Below are 22,792 nucleotides of genomic sequence, written 5' to 3'. Positions count from 1 at the left end.
AAAAAAAAAAAAAAGAAAGAAAGATGAAGCAATGTCTCAGTGTGCAGCAACAACAGAAATATTTCCGTAGAAAGTGTAGTGGTAGCCTCGAGAGAGGAACGGATCAAAGAGACGACCAGCGCGCGTTCTTGTTTGATGAAAAGTCGCAAAAACGTGAGAAGACGCTCGCGGCATGCGGGAATGATGGCAGAAGGGAATCCGAACGGCAGGGAGTTTCGCGGTTCCGCGAGCCTGTGAATTTTCATAGAGAGAAAAAGAGAGAGAGAGAGAGAGAGAGAGAGAGGAGCAAAGTGAGACCGGGGGTCGTTCGTGGAAATGAGTGAAAGTGGCTGTTACTTAACTCTCTTGGTCCGTCTGGCGAGTGAAAAACCCTCTCCTTCGGCACCGGTAATTAACCGAGAAAATATTCAAGGATCTCGCTGCGTACCGCTGTGCACTCTGTGTTTCACGTGTTGTTGTCTCTCACTCTCTATACGGGGGGCTGCGCTTTTAACCTCTGCGCCATGTCTCTCGTTCAGCAGTGCAAAATTATAGAGATTTGTACGTGCAGGATGGTTCACACGACTGGAACGAAAAATAAAACGAAACGACTGTAAATAGTATGACTGAGAATTCGTGAATTTTGTGAAACTCCTATGCGAAAGAGACAAGAGTTACATCTCTTCCTGCTTTTTAGGAAACAAGTTTTACATTGATGAAAAAATAACGTGTCTCTTAAACTGCTCATTTTTTGATCGTGTCACGCATCTTTTACATAGAATGAGCTGTGTGAGGAAAAAAATATGCCTCCGTTTGAAAGAGTACATACACATTACTGTATTTGAACTATTTGTCTTCAGATAGAAAAAGAAAAAGAGAGAAAAAGAAACAGAAAACCAAATATAGAGACACAACTAGAGTAAAGAAAAATATAGTACCAAAGAGAAATATATTAAGTGTTAAGGCAGTGTGCATATATCATTCTCTATTAGTCCAATTGATCTATTTATAGTATAAAGTTAGGTTAAAGTCTGGCATGCAATACTAGATGTAAGGGAAAAGTAATAAGAGAAAACTTGACAACTAAGGGAAAACAAAATGTTAAGAATAATGTAAGTACTGAGGTCTATTTCTAGGCCGAAATAAAGATTCATTCATGTTTTTGGCTGTTATAAATAAATTATTAGCAACTGGAAAGGATATAACCTGTTACAGTCGTGTGGATCACCCTGTACACCGCGTTAGTCATCGACGTTCGTTTAAAAATGGCGAAGAAGAAAAATATTGGAGGAACAGCAACAAAGCGAAAATTAAAGAACAGCTTTAAAGTTCGCCGGTCGAGGCGAAATTCAGCAAGTTAAATACGGTATTCTCTTTTATCCGGGGGATTTTATTGTGCATCGCGTGATCGCGCGTTTTTTTGCAATTAACGTTTCTCGTGAAAGAAAAAAGAAAAGGACGCCGTCTGATCGCATGTCGTCGGCTAATTACAATTTTTTTTTCTTTCTTTTTTTTTTTTGCTGCGGTGAAAAACGATCGGTTCGGTAAATTTTCGATCAACTAAGAAGAATCCGCGGCAATTTTTGCGAAACAGGTTTGAAATTTTCAAGAAGATTGGCAGGAAGTAGCAAAAGTTATCGCAATAGTGTGATTTGTCGGCAATTCTGTCCTGACAAGCCAGATTTAATACATTGTACAGTTTATTAATGTATTCAGATAATAAAATTTGAGAAACGGTTCTATTTTCAAATTAGGAAACATATTACGCCAACGTGTGTAATTTGGACATAAAATATCTATCGTGAGATAGAGTCCGGTGAATATCGTGAAGCACAATTACAACTATGCAAGTTCTAAGAAACTTCAAAAACCAATTCGTCAAAGATGTCATACGTCTCAGAATTTATCATACTAACCTATCTAATAAAATTTGACATTCAAACGAATAAGATATATTAATTTCACGTTCATTCATTGACACTTGACTCATTTCGTTCGAATAAGATATGTTAATTCGAATTTCGATCGTATCATTTCTCGAGTATTTTCTTCGAATCGTGTCTCTGGAATTTGCACACAGGTGAAACATGTCGGGGGTCGTCGAATTTCGTTCGCGGTGATCGCTTTATCGCGTATTCGCGAGGTTTACTCGACGGTAGCCACTTTCACTGGCAGCGCGCGGAAAGAGAAAAGGGATCGGGACCTGAAGACCGAATCGCGTTACATAAATTGGGTATTTCTAACCGCTCTATCCTGCTACGTCGTTCGTTCCATCGTCTCTCTCTCTCTCTCTCTCCCTATAGACAGTGATATTTCGTAGCTCGACGCTACGCTTGTCTAGCATAACGTTGAAAAACGTCGACTGGTTCTCGTGGCGTGAAAGATTGCTTTCCGTTTTGCCGCGGGAAATTAAGGAAACGAACGAAAAGTGACTCTTGGCTTAAAAAAAAAAAAAAAGAAAAAAGAAAAGGAGAGAAGGGAACACCGAAACACCGTGAAGCAAAACATTGACTCGAATAGCAAATAGACTAGATACGGATGTGGTGGATACGAAAAAAAAGTGTTTGCATACCATTGTGTTTATCGTAGCGTTTGCACGTTAGAGTAACTAATTAACAGGCAGGCGGATCTCTGTCTGTTTATGGAAAATTTGGGCGTGCAGGAATGCACGCGATAATGTACACATATACGCAAGATAATATAATACAACACCACTGAGATTGAGACCAAGTAGTATAAAAAAAAATACCAAATAGTATAAAAATTAAAAGTAATACACGAAATGTTCAAAGTGTAATAAGAGATCGAAATATTTCGAACCTAGCCTCCATGGTTTTAATTGTCTTTTGTAAAAATATGAAATTACCTTTATTATATCTGTCGTCTATTAATCAGGCCCACTAGTCAAACGTTAAGCTCTAAGTATCGTGTAATAGTACTTTCGCGCGAGTATTGAAAGTTCGATGGGCTGCAATTTCAAGTTCTCGCAAACGCGATTAAATAATTGCTGCCTACGTGCAGAAATTGTTAAACATCGCGGACAAATAGCCCGCCTTTTATATTTTACGCGCTGTTTCATACTTCGCGTATTCTCTGCATACACTCTGCGTCCTGGAATCTGAAAGAAAGACTTCCTTCATTGGAAAGTTCCCGTAACCGGTGTAGATTACTGAACGAATCAAAATTGGAGCAGCGGCTGTCTACATGGTCGAACGCTCGAGCGAAAGTCAGTGACCGATATTCTTTTTATCGGACCCATACTCTGCGTGTTACGTACATATCTCTGCGTGTCTATCGACCGGTGTAAACGCGTTCGCGTTCGCCTTTTTTCTCCGCGTGCCATTAGAACGTTTCCTGGCGCAGGAAGTGGTGTTAGCTCGAACATAGAAATGTCTCTCGCCGAAGCTGCTCGTATTCCAGAGTCGGACATTAACTATCAAATGCGTGAAAATGCTCTCACTGCATTTCGAGAGCTTAACGAAACACTGTCGACACACCGTGTGTCAATCCAGCTGTAGACAATTAAAAATCCATTGTATTTTTTTTTTTTTTTTGCTCGCGAATTATTACTAAAAAAAAGAAAAAAAAAAGGACACGTATTCGGAGATGATTACGATGGCAAAGTTTATATTGTAAAACGCAAAGGCGGAGAAAGCCACGCTTTCCTCGCTTCAATTTCCCTCGGTTACGCGCGTCGATTCTACCGGTTCGAGGGCCGTTCCCAGTACGGATAAAATCAGGTCCAATACCTGCCGATCCGTGCCAAGTTCGAAGTCTTAGCTTCGTTTCGTGGGTTTCGAGTACTACTCGAAAGTTCAGAGCAACGTGTTGGTTTATTCATCGCACGAGTACGATCTGTTCGCTTTACACAGGCTGCACAATCTGTAATTTCAAGAAAGTATTTACATTCGGTACGATAATAATTTAATTTATGTGATTATACGGTACAGTGATTAAATATATATATATGTTGTGTTGAATGAAATTATTGATTTTAATTACATGTTGAAATTTAATTAAAGAATTTATTTATTTGTTTATTTGTTTATTTGCAACCAAATTTATTACATTTATTTATAAAATGTGAATTGATAGAAAATTTCACTTTTCCATGACACGAATTACAAACATCGTAGCTACAAGTTTCGTTTCATGGAATTTTGAAACTGGGTCTCGAATACTGCTCGAAAGTTGAGGACAGCTGTTTATTACTTGTAGAAGCAGAATGTATTCGCTTTATACAAACTCGCTTATTTATCAAACCCCAGAATGAACATCCACTTTGAAGGTTTAGAACATTTATAAATTTAGAAAGCATTTGCAAAGTTTATGTTTAATCCTCCCGCCTCGCCAAAGCGCCACCGTTCGTCAGTCCGTTTCAAAATAGAATTTCCTTCGAATTTCCTAATATTTTATTTTTAAACAAACTTTAATTTTTCAAACAAAAATTTCTAATCTCCGATTTCTAAGAGAGATTAAGAAAGATTTTTCATCACAGTAATTTCTTATATTCCACTGAATAGGAAAAAGTAGAAAAGGTTCGTCGTTTCGATGGATAAAGTGTGTATCATTGCATATATTTTTTAATATGTGATTGCTCGGTCCAGTCTCTTTAGTCAGAGCAGATGCACGGAGCAGGTAGCTTCGGTAGGCCGAGGAAACGTTAATTCTAATCGTAGCAGAGCGGCTCCTCTAGGCGGCGGCACGCTCGGGCGGTACCGTTACACCAGCTGCCGTTCAAAAGTTACACAAGAAGTTATTGTACGTCGTAATGGCAGCTTCCCTCCGTGCGTGTGCACACGCGTGCGCATTCCGCGTACTATATGTGCGTGTAACACGCGCGAGAGAAAGAGGCAAAACGAAAAAATTTCGCGCGATTCTACCGAGTGAAATACCACGGATGGAATTGTAAAATGCATCCGCGTCTGGCGAACGCGTGCCCGCCGTAATGAAAGTCGCTAATTTTTCCTAGCGATTTTCCCGCCGCGTGTGTGCGTGCGTGCGTGTACGCGCACGCGAAGATATGTGGAAGCCACGGACGGCACCGTTTCAAAGAATGCCCGAGTTTCGCTCGAGACTTGTTTCCTTCTCTCTTTTCGCTTGGAAACGCGAATATTTGTACTCTGATCTGTGTGTGCGTGTGTGCATGCACGAACTCTAAAGTCGCAAATAGATTGTTAAATAGACGTTCGTGCTTGGGGAATTTGGCACTTTCGATTCTCTTACGAACGTTAATGTTGCTTTGAATCAATATATTATATCAATATTTATTACGTTTATTATAATGTTAATATTTTATTACATTTATAATTTATTTATATATATATAAAATTTACATTATTTATAATTTATTTAATATTGTAATTTTATTGCAACATTAATATTTATAACACGTTTAAATTAAAATCTTCATTGTAGTCGTCAGTTAAAAATACGTTTCACGTTTGATACTGTTGTACACAGTATTTATCTCTTCAAGTGATTCGCATGTGAATGTTTCGCGTACGTGGGAGAACGATTAAGTAGATTAGGTAGCCACGTTTTCGCGGACGAACGACGCAGTAAAAGCTACTAGACAACGCGGCTGAAAGTTTCCTTTTTATCTCCGTGTTTTTTTTTTTTTTTCACCGCCTCTCGTTTGTAGCTGCACGCCTCGTCCAATCGCAAAAAGCATCTTTTTCTTCGGCTCTCTCGAGCAGAGAGGCACGTGTAACTCGAGCGATTTTCCATTGTACGATGAAATGTGTCGCTTAATGTCTCCTTCAAGCTCCCGTTTAAGAAAGCCAATGCGATTTTGCAGCTGAAACCCGAAGGGAGTTTCTTCGTCCTACGGGATCGTGCTCAACCGACCGACTCCTCTCGGTTGCTAGGCGGAATTTCTTTGAGAGCTTGCTTGGTCGATAGCCGCCGACCGGCTGCTTTTCTTTTTTTTTTTTTTTTTTTTGGCGGCTGGAAAATTCGACGGGTGACAATCGCAGATAGGAAGGTGTAACTTGCAGTCGAGGAGAAGAGGGTCTCTTGAAATTTGAAGGAAGAGAAAGGCGTGTCAAGAATCGGTTGGTTTTGTAGGTTATAAAGGGTGTCTGATCGTGACGTGAGTGAATCCACTTGCAGTTCCGCAAATGTGAACGAAATATCTGTATATCATCTCGTGTGCTCGTTTATTGGGACGAGAAATTTAATCAATTTAATCAATTCGCGAAACCTATGGGCGAATATTAATATATGAGTAATTTGATGTTTGTAACGTTACTTGCAACTAGGTTAAGCCAGCATTAATTTTTCATTTTCTGTTCCTCCGCTCGCCGACTTCCTGCATCTGCTAGATTTTTATTTTCTTCGCTTTTCATTGCGCTCGCCGCGTTGTTCATCGTTTTGTGTGTTACTCCTTTTATTTTGACGAATGGTTCTTTTTACAAATTACCTAATTTCAATGCACGTGTGTAACAGAACGTATGTCACTGTGCTAATATTTTGCAAGGTAACCAAGAAAATTCTGTGACTCTTTTATGAAAATCGTTCATCAGAATAAAAGTAGCTATTTTTCATAAAAAAGGAGAAAAGAAATGAAATTTCTCACTCAAATGATATTTGATACAAACTATAAATTCGTATAAATTTCTTGATAAAATTATCCGTCACATTGATTGCTAAGTATACAGTTCATTAAATGAACTATTACAACACTTTCTTTAATTCTCGAGTAATCAAAATAACCTCCCTAAGACGTCTGAACAAGGATTTGGATAAAGGTTCCCCTACAAATGAGTGTTCGTATACTTTCACGAACCATGAGCTACATCATCTCGTCCAACGATCGATACACTGGCGCGAGATATCTCGTTCGCGGTTACGAAGCGGTTAACCGTAAACCGCGCGTACCATATTTTCAACCGTCTCTCCGTTTTTACGCTTTTTCGAGGGGAAAACGAGCGTTTCTCCCGTAGCTTCTACGAACTGAGCGTGCCTCGAACACAGGAGGATTCCTTTCCCGATTACGATTGCGCGCCGTAAAAAGTCAACGCGCTTGGCCAAAGCCCCACGGTTGATCCCACGGCACCTCGCTTACCCTAATAAAGCCACGCTTTCGTATCCGCCTACGCGTCACGATTAACAATTAACGGTCGCCTGTCGAATACCAAAGCCGGGAGCAGGGAAAACGCGTGCATCGCCTGCACGCACGTGATCAGTCGCCGGTCGAGCCCCAATTATTATTATTCCGTGTAACGGGCGACCCAGGAACGTGCGACACGCGACAGTCACGTAGAAATTTCGAAAGGTACTGCTGGCCATTGCCATTCTTCCGATAGGAACGGAGACACGTGGAAGTATCGCGTATATTAACCTCTTGCGCTGGAATAAAGTGCCACGCGCGTCGTGAATTTTCCAAAATTGTAACGTTTCCTCAGTTTTTAAGTATATTCAAGTAGAACAAACTAGGCGAAACAAATGATAAATTTATTACTTGTCAATAATTTCTATCCAGTGATATCACACCGACGAGTTCGAAAAGAAAGCGACGAATTATTGAATACGAGTTCGGTCGCTCGTTATGGTCCGCAATCAGCTGCCAGCACAAATGGTTAAACCGAGTGTGTCTCTTTAGACACGTGCTTTCGTAGAGGATTGAACCGACATAAGGTTAGAATTCTATATACGGAGGATGAAAATGACCATAAAATAAAGTGACCTCTCTTCCAGAGCCTTTGAAATAGTGTAATTTCATTCCGAAGATTTTCTCATACAAGAATAAATAAGACAAATGTTTTTAACCGAGATACCCTCGGATTGTGGATCTTTGAAATTGTTTTTTCAAAATCAATTAAATGTAATCTTTTACACATTTACCACAAATTTATTGAACCAAGTGTTTTTTAAATACAAACTTTCGTAGAAGATTGTAAAACGTAACAATCGATGGGTGGAAAGAAATATAGAATTCTACATGATCGTGAAATAAAACTCCTTCCAAAGTCTTCTGATACAATATAACTTTTCTCACACAACAGATGGAGCAAATATTTTTAACTGAGAGTCTTGGAATTAAATGCAATCGCGACAGTCTTGCTTCATTATCAATATTAATGTTTCACGCGATACATACGTAATATATTCGAACGAGGTTTTCTGTACCATTCGAAATACAATTGCAATTTCTTTCTTCCGTCGCTCAGCTCCGCTTCCCGGGAAGTTTCGCCGCTTTGAATGATTAATTCAAAGCAAATGGCTCGTTTATCCCCGCCTCTTTGCCTGCGTGACGCTTTCGTTCGTACCTTTTGTCGAGTCCCGCACACTTTCTCACGTTTTCACACGTTCGCCGACAGGGACCCGAAGATTTCTCGATGTTTGGCGATCGAAAACGAGAGTCACTACCGCGAAACAACGCGGAAGTAATTAGACTTGGTGCCTATCGAGCTTCTCAGCCAACATCGACGCGGTCCAAGTTCGAAGTCAAATTTCGCCGGGTTGACACACCGAGCGTTCCACGTCGATCAGGCTACGTGGAACCCGTCGAAACTTTCGATTTATCGGTTTGTGCTTCGAGAAGACGTTGTATCGCCCGCGGCTGCACTCGTCCAAGCGTTTAACGATGAACTTCCGGCGTGGAAGTTTGGCACGGAAGTCGAGACACGTGTCTTACTTCGGGTGCTATGAATAACGGGGAAATGAAGGATGTTTCGAATACTTTGCGCAATTTATGCGCCGCGTTGCGTAACTTCACAGACGCCGGGCAATTAGATTGGCGCGAGCCGCCGTCGCGTCTGACCACCATCGGTTCTTCTCTACTGCGGAATACGATTAACTGCCTGGGGTGGGAATTTTTGCAGTAGAAAAGGTCCCCGACTTGGTCGAATATTTCATATTTTCACGAAACAACATTGTCGCACGATCATCACGTGGTTTTCAAAGTGAACGATAATTGAAAAATCTCCCGAGGAAGATCCTGAACTAAACGAACTGAGCTATGATTAATTGATGTTCTTCTTCTTTTTCTGTAAATAAATGGAACTCTGGTTCCAAGGAACCTACTCCAATTGAATATCTAGCACTCGATAATCGTTAGAAATCGTTCGTTCGATGCTTTCGTAATCGTGCGTTGATAAAATATTGGAGAGAGTAATAAATATCTTATATAGTCCATCAAAATGACAAAAAAGGGAAAAAACTTTTTTTCTCTTCGATCAGAGAGAGAGAGAAGGACATTATCTCTCCGGGTTAATCACTCGTGTTCGGCTCGGTGATTTAGAGCTCGGTGGTGAGCATTCGATATCACAGCGAACTCCATCTTCTACGCACACTTCCGCCGGAAGCTGCCACCCTGAAAATTATTCGAGCGTGTCCGATCGGTTGCGTGATCACGAATGACGTGACGCGTCTATTCTGTGTCTCTCGTCTCGATCGATGAGTCCCAATCGAACAATCTTCGATTTTTTTTTTTTTCTTCTCCCCCTCTGTCGACGTACATACGGCCAATGCAATTTAGGTTAATTCTCCAACGTTACGAGCTTCCACGCTGTTTTTCTTCCTCCTCCTCCGCCCCTCGCCGCTCTCTGTGATTAATTGCACTACTTCTTTCTTTCTTCAACCCTTTCACAAGCGAATTCATCGCTGCGTTTAGCAGTGAAACGTCGAGTGGTTAATTCAGGTGTTTCTTTGCGAACGAGCATAAAAATAGAAACGACATTGAGATGCTTTTTTGTTTGGTATAATACTGCGAAGATCATTCTTCTAAGTGTTTTACTTATTTTAGAAACGTTGCAACGTTCCGTGAATTTGAATTTTAAATCCGAGCTTCGTTGCTGTTTCGCCAGCCTTCGGTGATTAATCCTCCTTTCTGTGTCTCTTTCAATTCAACCCTCTCGCCACTGAATTTATTTGCTGCGTTAGAAACACAAAACTCTAAAGACGCGAACGATTTGATTATTTATAAAGACTGTTGGTCATTTCTCCTGTACATTCCTACTTCAACAGGAATTTTATCATTTCAGATGCATATAAATTGTTTTCAGTTGAAGGTAAGAAGTGAACGTAGCTTTAAAAACGAACAAATTGCAACTTTTCGTTATAACAATTTTCATTACGAATAAATGTCGGAGTACAAACGTCTCGTCTATTAAATTTATATAGATACTTCACCTATTTTTTTTTTAGCAGTTCAAGATCATCTACCCCCTTAACCTCATCAGCTATCAGGTAACGAGTTCTATAGGACACGTAGTTCCCTGCACGATCAGAAGATTTAACAACACATATCTCTCTCTCTCTCTCTCTCTCTCTCTCTCGTGTTGCAATAAAAAATCTCCCCGTGCTGCGTGAGATAAAGCACGATACACCATCGATTTCTCTTCCTGCTCGTGCGTTACCATTCTGCTCCGTTCGCGAGCAATCTGCCAAGCAGATCGGCAGTAGATGACGTTGATAGATCGAGAACGCCGTCGAGTCATTCACGTTGAATATTCATCAAGGCGAAAACTCTTTGCTCGGTGAATTTAAAACGGTGGCGGTCGAGAGGGCAAAGACGAAGAAACGAATTGGCGACTTCCTCGAACGAAATGATTCGCGGGCAGATCAGGAATGCCGATCTTGACCCGTTCGATGAAAGATTCTCGTCGCTTTTAGGTGACAGCTCTTCCTCCTCTCTCTCTCTCTCTCTCTCTCTCTCTCTCTCTTTTATTCTGCCTATGTTCATCGCATGATCGATATTCGATTCACGTGCCAGTGCAAACAGAACTTCAATCTGATCGGTGGCTCCGAATCTTCAACCCTCGACGCTGACCCAGATTATTACCACCACCGGGCGCCCCTATTTTTATTCGGCCGGCTCTGCGTTGCGTTTGGCACTGAACTTGCACCGTTTTAATTAAATATCAGAGCCGCTTCTCCGACCGGGGATCCGAATCGAACCCGGGCAAAAATAGCCGGGACAATTTTACGAATCGTAAGCGATACGGTTAGAAATAGCCTGTCAGGGCTGGCAGTAAGTAAGTATTTCGACGAACGAGGGAGAGATTCTTGTTTCATCGTTGTTAGAATCATGGCGATTCGATATTTTTTCCAGATTGTGAGACTTTGGATTTTATCGTCCGAAGAGAATTCGTCTCGAAAGTCTTCTTTGGAAATGTTCGATTTTTCCTCTCAATTCCTCGCGATGCTTGTTAGTTATGTACTTTCTCTCCCAAGTGTTCATTCATGAAACGAAAATAGCCTCCACTGGCCGTTGAGGTTTCTTCGTCTGAATTAAATTTTTCTTTCGAGGTTCCAATCTTGTCTCGTATTTCTAATCAAATTGGGAATCAGAGTGTCGTCAGAATCAGTCTATGCATTTCTGGGCCATTTATCTTTCACTTTTAGTTTTGAAACCGTTGACTCGATGGTTTTCGAGATAGTCAAACTTCGAGTCATTTTAAGTAGAATCTTGGTTATTTCAATAAGTCTTTGAAAGCTTGGCACGTAACGTTTTATAAACGTCTCACTTTATTCGTCTCTATACTTTACATTCTGTATGGTGCAAATTTTGTTCTATAGGCATTTCAATTTTACACATTCTTTTTCTACATCGTTCGTTTAATCAACGTTCAAATTTTTCACCCGCGCGTAAATGCAACCTCCCACATTTCCCTTGACATTCTATTTCATTTCAATTTGTTGCAGTTTGATGAAATTTTGACAACACTGGAATCTATTCAAGCGTCCAATGTAGGTACCAACGTCTTCATAATTCATCAAACTTTTAAATATAAAACAATTGAAAATCCTCTTGAGAGTCTCTTCCAACGCTTTATACGCTTTTCCTTTTGGAGATTTTGCCAAAATTTTAATTCTCCCGTGACCAGAGGCTGTGTCTTCCACCTGATATTCGTTTTTAATCACAGTGACTTTAAATCTTTAAACAGCAGCAGCTCCTTTGAACATGATACCAAAGACTGCTTCCGTCTCTCGGACAGGCAAGGCAAAAAGAAAATTAGAGCAGCTATCTATTCGGAAAATCGGTTGTTCTCATAACGTTTTCTCCTGGCTCTCTCTCTCTCTTTCTCTCTCTCTCTCTCTCTCTCTCTCTCTCTCTCTGAAGAGAGAAAGAGAGAAAGGTTCGCTTTTTTCATCGCCGTGGTTCCCGGCACCGAGTAATAGCCAACGTCGTTCCAAGGCCCCTTTGTCTTCTTTCTATGAATTATCGAGGCCAGAAGTTAGACAAAGGCGAAGAAAAGTGCGGCCGGTTCTGTTTCGCAAAAGAGAGGAAGATTTATGCGCGACTGAAAGCTCGGCCAATTTCAAGCACGTCATAGATTTCACGGGAACAGCTTTCTGGCCGGACTTGTGTTCCATAGGGCTAACTGAATACTCGAGATTCGTGAAATCGTACGCTGTTTCGAACATTTCTTACGAACGTTGTTTAAACGAAGTAGCGGGCTAACTACAATTACAAAAGTTGCCGAAATGTAAAATTTCACGGTGTGAATGCGTGGACACGCTTTTTGTACGATTTTTGTTTGCAAATTTTCTGAAAGCGCGCGAAAACGTGAATGACAGGTACAGTCGCGTTGGAAATTAAAATTAAACTTTTAAATTTAAATTTAAATTTCACCGTAAATATATTTCACACGCACGTGCGAAATATATTCTTTTAATATACCACAGACATTAAACGTAGATAAATTGTAGAAAACTTGTCAATGTTTCGAGGTTTTCAATTGATATAATACATATATGTACTCGCGTGAAGAACTGAAATTTATATTTTATAAACTGTAGAATCTCTAGAAAAGAAAAAGAAAGAAATTTAATAAAAACCGTGTCTCTCTGGTTCAACGTTCGCCGTTGGTTTGTGACTTGTGGCGACGATACCGGCGAAATCGCTACGACAACATTAGTAAAAATAGATATACCGATATCGAACGTTAATCTGGGTCAACGGGGAACGAGATTGACGAGGCGAAACCACGACGGAATCGAAATTCGACGCATCGACGTATCAATAGAATCCCGTTGGCTCGTAGATCTAGTTCAATTCGGGGTGAATCACCCCGAGAGGGAGGAAGCGTGTTTGGAGGCGGCTTCGATTAAAATCGCGTGATTCCGATTCTTTCAGCGTGAAAACAGCTCTCCCGTTCCTACACAGTTGTTCCCTCGTTTCTCGCGGTTTGCTTCTACCTCGTGAGGAGGATCGAGATACGACAAAGTGATAATTCCTGACGAGTCGTAAATCCTCGTTTCGATATTCCGCGATCGCCTTCGAATTTCGTGCTGCAACTGAATTAACGCTAGAACTATCAGCTATCGAACCTACATTCTGTACCGAATTTCTTTCATTTTCGTTTATTAGCAATCGATATTGTTAATTTTCGTTTATTAGTCAATCGACTATTGTTAATTTCTATCACTCGATAGATAGTAACTCCAAATTTGATTGCAGATCAAGTGTAAATCAATGAGTATAAATGAGAATAAATATATAATGTTATGTTAAATCGAACGGTAGGATAGAGTTATAATCAAAGAAGCACGATCGCGTTTCTCAGATATCTAACTCTGTCGCGCAAAAAGGATCCCGAGGAGGAGTTAGCCATTTCGACGTTCCGGTCTGGTAGTTCTAGCGTCGAGGAAACCCAGGGAAAGAAGGTCAAAATATCCGCAGAAAAGGTGGTGAAGGAAACGTACGTACAGTACATATACGTGCCCCGTAAGGAGGGGGGGAAAGAAACAGGATCTTCAAATGCGCAACGTCGCCGGGAATTGCGAGGAAGCTGGCGTCGGGAACAGCTGGCATCGCGGAATGTTGACCTAGTGATCGCGGGCCGCGAGCGTGCTGATTTGACATAACTGCGAGCGAAAAGCAGCAGCAGCAGCAGCAGCAGCAGCAGCAAGAGAAGGAGGAGGAGGAGGAGGAAAAATGCGAAACGGCGGTCAGCCGCAGCAGACGGCGGTGATGGCGCCGCCGCACTTAAACGGTTCCGCGCAGTTCGTTTCCGGTGGTTACGTCGGCTACGTGCCGCGCCAGTCCTGGGGGCAATTCCAAGGGCCGCCTCAGCATCCTCGGAGCACGGCCAGGCCGCTGTCGCATCCGCCGCCGCCGCCACCCTCTCGAAGGGAGAGCCAACAGAGACCCTCTGGCAACGGATCCGCCAACCTTAAGAGTACGTCTCTCCCGCATTCGAGACCGCCTGGAACGCACAGAAGTGCCGCGCCATCGGTGAGTTTGGTAAAGGAACACCAGCTTTGTCCTCCTTCCTTTGGGGCATCTCCTTTTGCACAGGAAATTCTCCTCTCGATTCTTTTTATTTTTTTACGAATATATATATATATATATATATATATATATATATATATATATATATATAGAGAGAGAGAGAGAGAGAGAGAGGAATTTTTTTGATATTTTATTAGTGGATCAGTTTCGATTCCTAACGTGAAAATGTAATGATTAATAATGTAATGATGTACAAAAATCTCATAGTAATTCAATGCAGAAATTTATATTAACTATTTAAATTTTGTATAATAATATTATTATATTATATATAAATAATAATATTACAAATAAATAATATTATATTAATATTAATAAATAATAATATTATTATATATAGATAATATTATATTATATATAAATAATAATATTATAAATGAATAATATTATTATATATAGATAATAATATTATAAATAAATTTTATATAATAATTTAATTTGGTAATGATTGATTAATATCCTCCAATTTGGAGATTTTTCGTGATTTGTCAAAAATATATGTCGATATATGTTCGACAATTTACAACCTTTTTTTTTTTACAAATATTCAGCTATCCAGAAAAGCGTTATTGACAAAAAAAATTACACGAAATATAAAAAGATATGTATTAGGGGATGACTTATCATTCTTGGCGTCAGATGGTTCGTGTTCGGGTGGTTTTAGTTGCCGTGAACCGATCCGATCGGTCACGGTGAGAATAAACGTGGAAGACGAGCGGTAGAGAGAAAGAGAAAGGCGAGGGAGCATGAATTTTATGCGCCGCGAGTATCTGGAAGAGCACGGTGTGGAATACTGCACGAGGTTTAAAACCATTCGTGAAGGAATGTCAAAGAAAAGATCTACCTGGTGCTTTGTTCGTATTTCACGTTCCTTTGTTGTCAGTTTAAAAAACAAAAAAAGAGAAGAATTTAACTTGTGGCTACGGCCACGGATGATCCACGGAATGATTTATCTTACTGTTAAAGATAACGTTATAATAAACACATACAGTCTGTCTTAAAAATAATAACCAACACACCTATATAATACCTCTATATAGGTATAATATATATAATAATAGATATAGTAACTCTAATAAAAAAAAGTTGACTTTTAAGAAATAAATTAATATTTAATTAAACAATTAAGTTTCGTAAAATTTCTTTTATTTAAATACGTGCATATCTCAATTATTTAAATAGATTTTTGTCAAACAATAATAACAAAAATATCGATATAAAATAGACATTACGATCGTTTATGACACGAAAACAGATGCAGCAATGGTCGTGCAACATACTGGCCAATTCTACTGTGGTGTCGCGTCTTTGGAATCAACGTCGGCGCACGGCGAAACGGAGAAGAAAAATCGCGTTCGATCGGACAGACTGGCGCGGAGAGGGAGAAGAGAGAAAGAAAGAGAGAGAGAGAGAAACCAGTTTTCTTCGTGAAACTTTGCTTAACTCTAACCTCAAAGTCCCGTAGGCAACCTGAGACGCTAGAAAGTGGTCTCGGTGTTTCGTTTCAGGCAATTCGATCGAACGCTTCGGAGATGGACTGCCACTGAGAATTGTGAAAAAGGGGTGGGGGGTGGGGGGGACGCTCCCGCAAGTAATTTGCGGTCAAACGAAAACCGATATCGCCCCTGATTCTTCCCGTTGCGCTCGAAAAAGAGAAAGAAGGCACGCTCGCGCGTTGGGATGAATTTTTCGAAAACAGAAAGACAAGAGCCATTTTAATCTTAATTCAGAAGGAAGTTGAAAATTGGTATTTGTTGTGATACTGTCCGTTTAACAATATTTTAGGATTATTATTACATCTGTTCCGAAATTGACGAAGAATTACAATCGAGAAAGTATACTGTACCAATGCGTTAACAATTTTTCATGTGTTCAAATTCTACTGGAAATCTTTAAATTCTACTTACATTAAATATCCCAAGATTTTGAACGAGAATTAGATTATTACACTTTTTTTTTTTTTATTAACATTAATAACAGTCATTTATTCCGAGATATACAGGCTTCGAATATATTACATAAAATATTTTTCAATTTCATCAGCAGTATTAATGTTTGGTTTAAATATATATCCTTAGAAGAATAAATCAGGTGGTCAACTGAAGAAGAATAAATCAGCTGGTTTCCAATATTTTCTATTCCATTGTGCCCGCTTTGTTCTTGTTCCCTCTTCCCATTGGTAGTACGAAAAACCGGTGAAAAATCGTTTCGTGGCCTTGTTAACTTCCATTTCCGTTCCAGACGCCGCGCAGTAATTGAAAAACCTAGGTTTCGCCAAAGAGAAGAATATCGATAAACGAACGTCTTACAGAGATTATCCCGGTGCAGCGAGGAAATACCGGTGTAACAGGATTCTCGAGGACCGTAAGATATCTCGGGATGTTCGTGTGTGCTCCTTTTTTTCTCTCTCCTTCCCCCCCGTTCGTACGAGATCGGCAAGGTCGGACACTCCGCTCCTCTCATTCGTCTCCGAAATGTTTATCTCGAACGAACCGCGGACCATGGAGAGATCCACTCTGAATCTGCGTCACTCGAATTCCACGGATGCCTTGCCTTGCGTTCAGACACACGCGTGTCGAGAATCGAAAGGTATTCATAAAGAATTCAGAAACCAGGACTGAGAGCTTCGATTTGTTCCATTCACCGTGTCCATTCCACGGACGTTTTTTCTTCGTTTTCTCAGTTTCAATCTCTCTCTCTCTCTCTCGTGCACGATGGTTTTATTCGGTCCATACCGTTCTTATCGTGCAGCGTGCATAAGTAAACAGGTAATATTGATGTGTGTATCGTTTCTTGTACTACGAGCAGTGTCGTTCTGAACTAACCGCGCGTTCGTGAGCCGCATCGGGCAAACGGTGTTTCAACTCCGCTTAGTTCCGTTAGATCGTCAAACTTTGTGTCGCGACACGTCCACCTGGCAAATATTCGTTTTAACACTGGCCACGACTACCGAGCACGTACATACAGCTGCCTTCTTCTTCTTCTTTTTCTTCTTCTTCTTCTTCGTCTTCGTCCAGTCAATATCTATTGTCTCTCGTGCCTATGCATTAACCGAGCGCGAGCAAAGAGAGACAGGTTTCGCGACACCTCGTCGTCGTTTCAGGCACGAGCTTCGAACGTGGTTGGTGGTTCCCTTTCCTCGCTCGTGGAAAGAATCCAAGCTTCGCGAAAGCGTCGAGTTTGCGACGCTGGCCCTGATAAAGTTAGCAATGAAATTACCGAGACCGACTGACGGAGCTTTCAAGATAATTAGGGGATAACGTAATAATCGTCGAGAGGCAACTCGTTTAGGGGACGAAATGCGAAATCCAAAGGCTGCTATCACGGCCGCGCCGCGGATTCCAACGAATGTTCTCCTTTTTCTTCGGGATATTGAAATCCTCTGCGCTGTTGGCGCTCTTTTCATTCATTCCTCCTCTCTCCCCTGGGTGAATTTTGGAACGTTTGAAGCTTCGACCCGTTGCATTTTCACGAAGAATTTATGGATCTTGCGTTTTTTTTTTTTTTTTCAAGGAACGTGATCTTTGGAATTTAGTGTCGCGCGATTTTCGAGATCTTTCGAATACTTTCACTAGCTGTGTACATGATAACAACTGGGGCAGTTGCAGAATAAATTCAAGAACGAAATAATAGTATTAAAGAAGGAAGGAACAGTTCTTCTCCATTCTTCTAATTTGTTCCATCAAAAGGGAATGCAAATTATAATGTAAAACGGTGCAACGGTATATAAAATATTTCAGACGGCGAAAAAAAGGACTGTTGCCATTTAATATTTAATATTTAATTCTGTTGGAGAAAAAAAATTCAAATGATAAAACAAAATGGCACAACAGCATAAAGTAACGACGGGAAGAACAACAGTTACACCGTTCGATATTTTGCTCCATTAAAGAGAGATTCGAGTGATTGAGCGAAACGGTACAATGTAATATATAATAGAACAATATTGTTCAGTCGAACGACGAACAGAACAGCGTTCTCATTCAGAACAGTTTTTTTCATTTCGTTAGAGAGAGAAGAAAAATGAACACCACAGATATCGTAAACGATGTTAACCAACATGAATGAAGCGCTTGCTGAACAGGGAACGGTTTGTTCTTGTAGAATTAGAAACGCTTGTTGCTCGGTATTACGCCTTTTAACGCGTGTTTCGATCCCGTTACCAGAGCGCGAAGCCGCCGGAGATTTGTCTCCTTGGCGAAAACATCTTTCCTGGCGATTTTCGTTCATTTCGGTTTGAAGAATCATTTTTCTTTTTTTTTTTTTTTTTTTTAGTATGAAGTGTCCTGTTTAACATCAGAACCATCACGGCGTGATCAAAATAATTCTTCCTAATGTTTGAAGTATTGCAGATGAAATTTTTTTACGAGTAGTTTCCTTCAAAATTAATACTGGACAGAGGACTTGTAATCTCAATTATTGTCAGACACGTATTTTTTCAGAAATTGAACTAGCGTCTTTGAATATACGTAGAACAGAGAGCTGCGACTCGAACTATTTTCTTTCGTCCCGCGAAAGAGATTTTCATTTCCCTGATACGGATTTAATCGCCGGTGGTTCTCGAGAGTTGGACTTTAATTTCCGCCGCTTCTCGCGCGATAAATTACTCTGGCGACGAACGAGGTCGAAGCGACACATGGCGCTAACGCACGCTCGCTCGTTCGCTCGCTCGGGCCACTTTCCAAGCGTTTTGAAGTTCAGCCGGTGCCGAGAGTCCAGAATCTTTTCCGCGGCCATTCCCCGTAAATTGAATTTTTATGGAAATGCCCGTTGGCAAACGTCGCTGAATTTTCTACAATTACCTAACGACCCCGTTAGGGAGTCACGTTGGTCCACTTTTATCCCACTCGTTTCGTGTACCTCTGTTATTTGTCCCTAAACAGACGTCTGTGGTCAGTGATTTTTTTTTTTTTTTTTTAACATGTCAATATTGAAAATACCCATGTGACGTTTCCAGTCGTTGGGAATTTTTTACGGACTTTGCTATTGTGCAAATATTCTTACACGGTGGAATGCAACGTTTAGAAACAATTGTAGAAACTTTTTACATATATTAATTGAAAGCACGATGTATTTATTTTAAGTACCCTAAAACGTTCTGCAAATTGTAACATTTATACTCTTAATAGTACAAAACTGGTGAGTAAGTAACATACAGATCAAACACCAAGTATTTCCTAATATTTGGAGAAATAGTAAAACACGCTGGATAATTTATTTTAGGTTTCTTAAAATTTTCTTATAGAATGAAATAATACCGACGTCTACGTGTTAATTACTTGACACAAACTTTTTTCTTCACAAGACAAGTTTCTCCCTGCACGTATCTCGATTCGATCGTAGGCTTCCCAAGAACGGTGCTACGTGTCTATTTACAGGCCTGTGGGAAACATTTATCCAGGTTTTCCCGATACTTTAAAAAAAAAAAAATGCGTGCGTGCATGTGACTCTGTGTATGTGTAAAAGAGAGAGAGAGAGAGAGAGAGAGAGAGAGAAAGAAAAGCAGGAACAAGGACACGGATTAAAAATATCTCTCGCGTCGCGTGTCGAGTGGCACTCCGGTTGTCTGACCAGGCACGGAACCGATCTCCTGCGGCCCGTTTACTTTCTCTCCCAGCTTGTAAAGTTAAAGGTCGCTGGTCCCTCGGTTTTTCATCCAGCTGGACATTGTTGTGTGTTATTACGCGGTGTCTCACGGGTCGATGATCGCGTAACGCTTTGTGAAAACGCCAAACGTAACGCGACGTTGTTCTTCGCGTCGAAAACTTTCGCCGCGAACTTCTGGGCGGTTTCCTGTCCGATTTACATAGTCGACTTTGTCAACGAGCTAATCGATAATTGATCGCGCAAGAGCAAGGAATTTACTTTCTTCGGTGCGATTTTTTTTTTTCTGTTGCAACGGTGTGCTTGCAGCGACGAGAAATTTAAATTGTTGATAACAGTATACATCGTGAAGCTGTTTTCGTATTTTTACGAATCCAATCGGAAGAAGTGTAATGTATATTCGTAAAATTAGATACTACGATGTTAAAAATTAAATGAATTCCGTATCTATCTTTTCGTAGATATTTAAATTTCACGAATGTAGCTTTAACTCTAGCAAGAATGTCTGTTCACTTTTATACAATTTTGATTGTATCCTTTTACGAATATCTTTAATTCTAATTAATTTCACTCGTTTTTAAATATGAATATCTTTAGTCCTGTAGTTTTATTCATTTTTATACGATTTTGATCGCATCTTTTTATTATTTTTATATATACTTATATTTTATATATACTTTACCTTCTTTATTTTTTTGCACGCGTTATCTTTCGTATCTGCGTCGTGTTCGGGGAACATTTCGCGCAACGCACCGTAACATATTTCCCGCGCCATGGTATTTTCTCGTCAAAATTTCAAGTGGAACATCCACCGGTTTCTCCGGTATCTGTGAGATCTGGTTACACATTGTAATCCCGCGGCGCCAGATTTTGTTTGCCCGTTCTATTATCGCCGATGTTGACTCTGCTGATTGACCCTAGGATGCTGACTGTGTCAGGCCCAGCTACTAAGCGTTCGTTCGCTGCATTCGCTATCATTCTGTCGCACCTTGAGCATTAATTCCCAGCAGTTGCTGGATATGCTCAGTCGGGCGAAAAACAACCTGTTTATGGTAATCCAGGGAGAGTAATTCCACCGGCGGAACAATACGACAGCTCGGGCAAAATTTCCGATAAGACTCAACCTGACGGTTCATTCGAGAGAATGATATTATCTTTATTTTGAAATTTTGTTAGTAGAGGCTTGTCACGATTAAAACAAATCTGAGGAAATTCTACAATTCGTTTCGTGGAGATCGCAGAAATATTTAGACAGCTTTAATCTGTTGTGTCAATAAGTCACAATATTCAGTGAAACCATTTTTCGTAGTTACATATGAGTATAGTATACACTCTCTATATACTAATGTGTAAAATGTATGAAATATCCAGAGTGTAGTTCATATTGTAATGTGAAAATTAAATTTGGCTCTACTTTCGCAATTGTCTCTGTATAAATATGAGTTTGCATAAATATTGACGACAGCCGTAGCTTATTTACAGTCTGAATGAAATTTCATATATGTCGTAAGTATTATATAATACTTTCGAGAGCTGCTGCCACTTTTTATTAGCAAAAAAAAAAAAAAAAAAAAGAAAAAATGTACCAACGATAAAAGTCGCTAGCCACTGATTCCATGCATGTTCTGAAAGACAAATTTCTTGGAAGCTACGGGTCGACAGGACTGATAGCTCTGCGCTGCTAAAATAATCTTGCAATGCTGCGAATCGTCGTAAGGAAGTTTGTCACGCCTCAACGAACGAAATCGAGAATGTATGCGCTTGTTTGAGCTCGATCTAGCTTCAGACTCGACGACGACGTCCCATCAGTCGATACTCGGCATCCGAGTTTTCTGATCAACCAACCAATTGAACTAATTGCCTTTAAGTTGCATCTCTGAGTAATTCAACGACGTATGCGTTTGTATTGCTATTGTTCATTAAATGGTACTAATCTTTGCAGGAATCTCATTTCAATTTATTTTCAAGAACGTGCAAGCTCAATCTAGCTTCTCTTTCACTGATGAATATATTTGTCATGCATTTGAAAATGGTCAGAGATTTATTACAAATTCGCTGTGTCTTTTTATATAACAAATATAAACATGCTTCCAGTGATCAAGCTTGCTCTTGATTGCGAACCGTAACGAGTGACCAAACCCGTATATACAATAATTCGTCGCTTTCTTTTTGAACTTACCTGATATCACTGATTATCTCTGATATCACTGATAGAAATTATTGAGAAGTACTAAATTTATTATTTGTTTTGCCTGGGTTATACTTAAATATACTGAAAACTGTGAAAATATTGCAATTTTTGCATGGCACGTCATTCCAGCGCAAGAGGTCAAATAATTCTGTGTATCGCCACGTCGGTATAATTCATCAATATAGTCGTGACAATCTCGTTGGAATGATTGACAAAACGTCAGAATGTATTACTTATAAAAAGTCTCTCACTTTCGTCATCGAAATCACATCCCTCTCGCAACGTACAACTTCAGCTACACCGCATGCATGAAAGCTCTCTCTAATCTTGTTGATCGAACAGAAACTTTTCAGTCAAAGTATCACGGGTGGCGAATGAAATGGCGGTGATTTTATACAGTGAACGTTGTGGGAAAGCATTAATTTCTGGAGGTGGAGAGGACGGTATCGCACTGTCAATTATATAACGCCGAACCGCGCGTAACTGGGTTGGCAGCGATGCGAAGCGTAACACGCGTCCCTTTTAACACGAGGTTGTCGAGGATAATTCAGTTTCGGGGGCGGGTAACTCGCCCATCAGAATTCTGGTTACTCTCACAAAGAGAGGGAGAGAGACAGAGAGTAACGGTAACAGAATCAGTAGCAAGTTAGCAACAACAGACGCCCCCGACATCTCGTTCCAACTTCCACGCTAATTGTCTGACCACGCACCGGTATAATTCACTGCCTGTGGCGTGTCTCACTTCCAAGATCCTTATCGGCTTAAGGTGATGA

The 22,792-nt window shown here is 40.3% G+C and overlaps 1 protein-coding gene across 2 annotated transcripts in view; it reads left to right on the top strand.

The window, feature by feature from the left end:
• Nucleotides 1-13,446: 13,446 nt before the first annotated feature.
• Nucleotides 13,447-22,792, top strand: part of LOC122537208 (serine/threonine-protein kinase 25-like) — a 38,601-nt gene continuing 29,255 nt past the window's right edge. For both annotated transcript variants that reach the window (XM_043670227.1, XM_043670225.1), the window contains exon 1: nucleotides 13,447-14,167. In XM_043670227.1, the coding sequence (XP_043526162.1) occupies nucleotides 13,868-14,167 (300 nt within the window). In that variant the 5' untranslated portion in view covers nucleotides 13,447-13,867. The remainder of the gene's footprint in view (nucleotides 14,168-22,792) is intronic.

The sequence above is a fragment of the Frieseomelitta varia genome, unplaced genomic scaffold (assembly GCF_011392965.1).
Source record: "Frieseomelitta varia isolate USP_RPSP 00005682 unplaced genomic scaffold, Fvar_1.2 scaffold_893, whole genome shotgun sequence".
Lineage (NCBI taxonomy): Eukaryota > Metazoa > Arthropoda > Insecta > Hymenoptera > Apidae > Frieseomelitta > Frieseomelitta varia.
The sequence above is the reverse complement of the archived record's forward strand: the minus strand, read 5'-3'. Positions and strand labels throughout refer to the sequence as shown.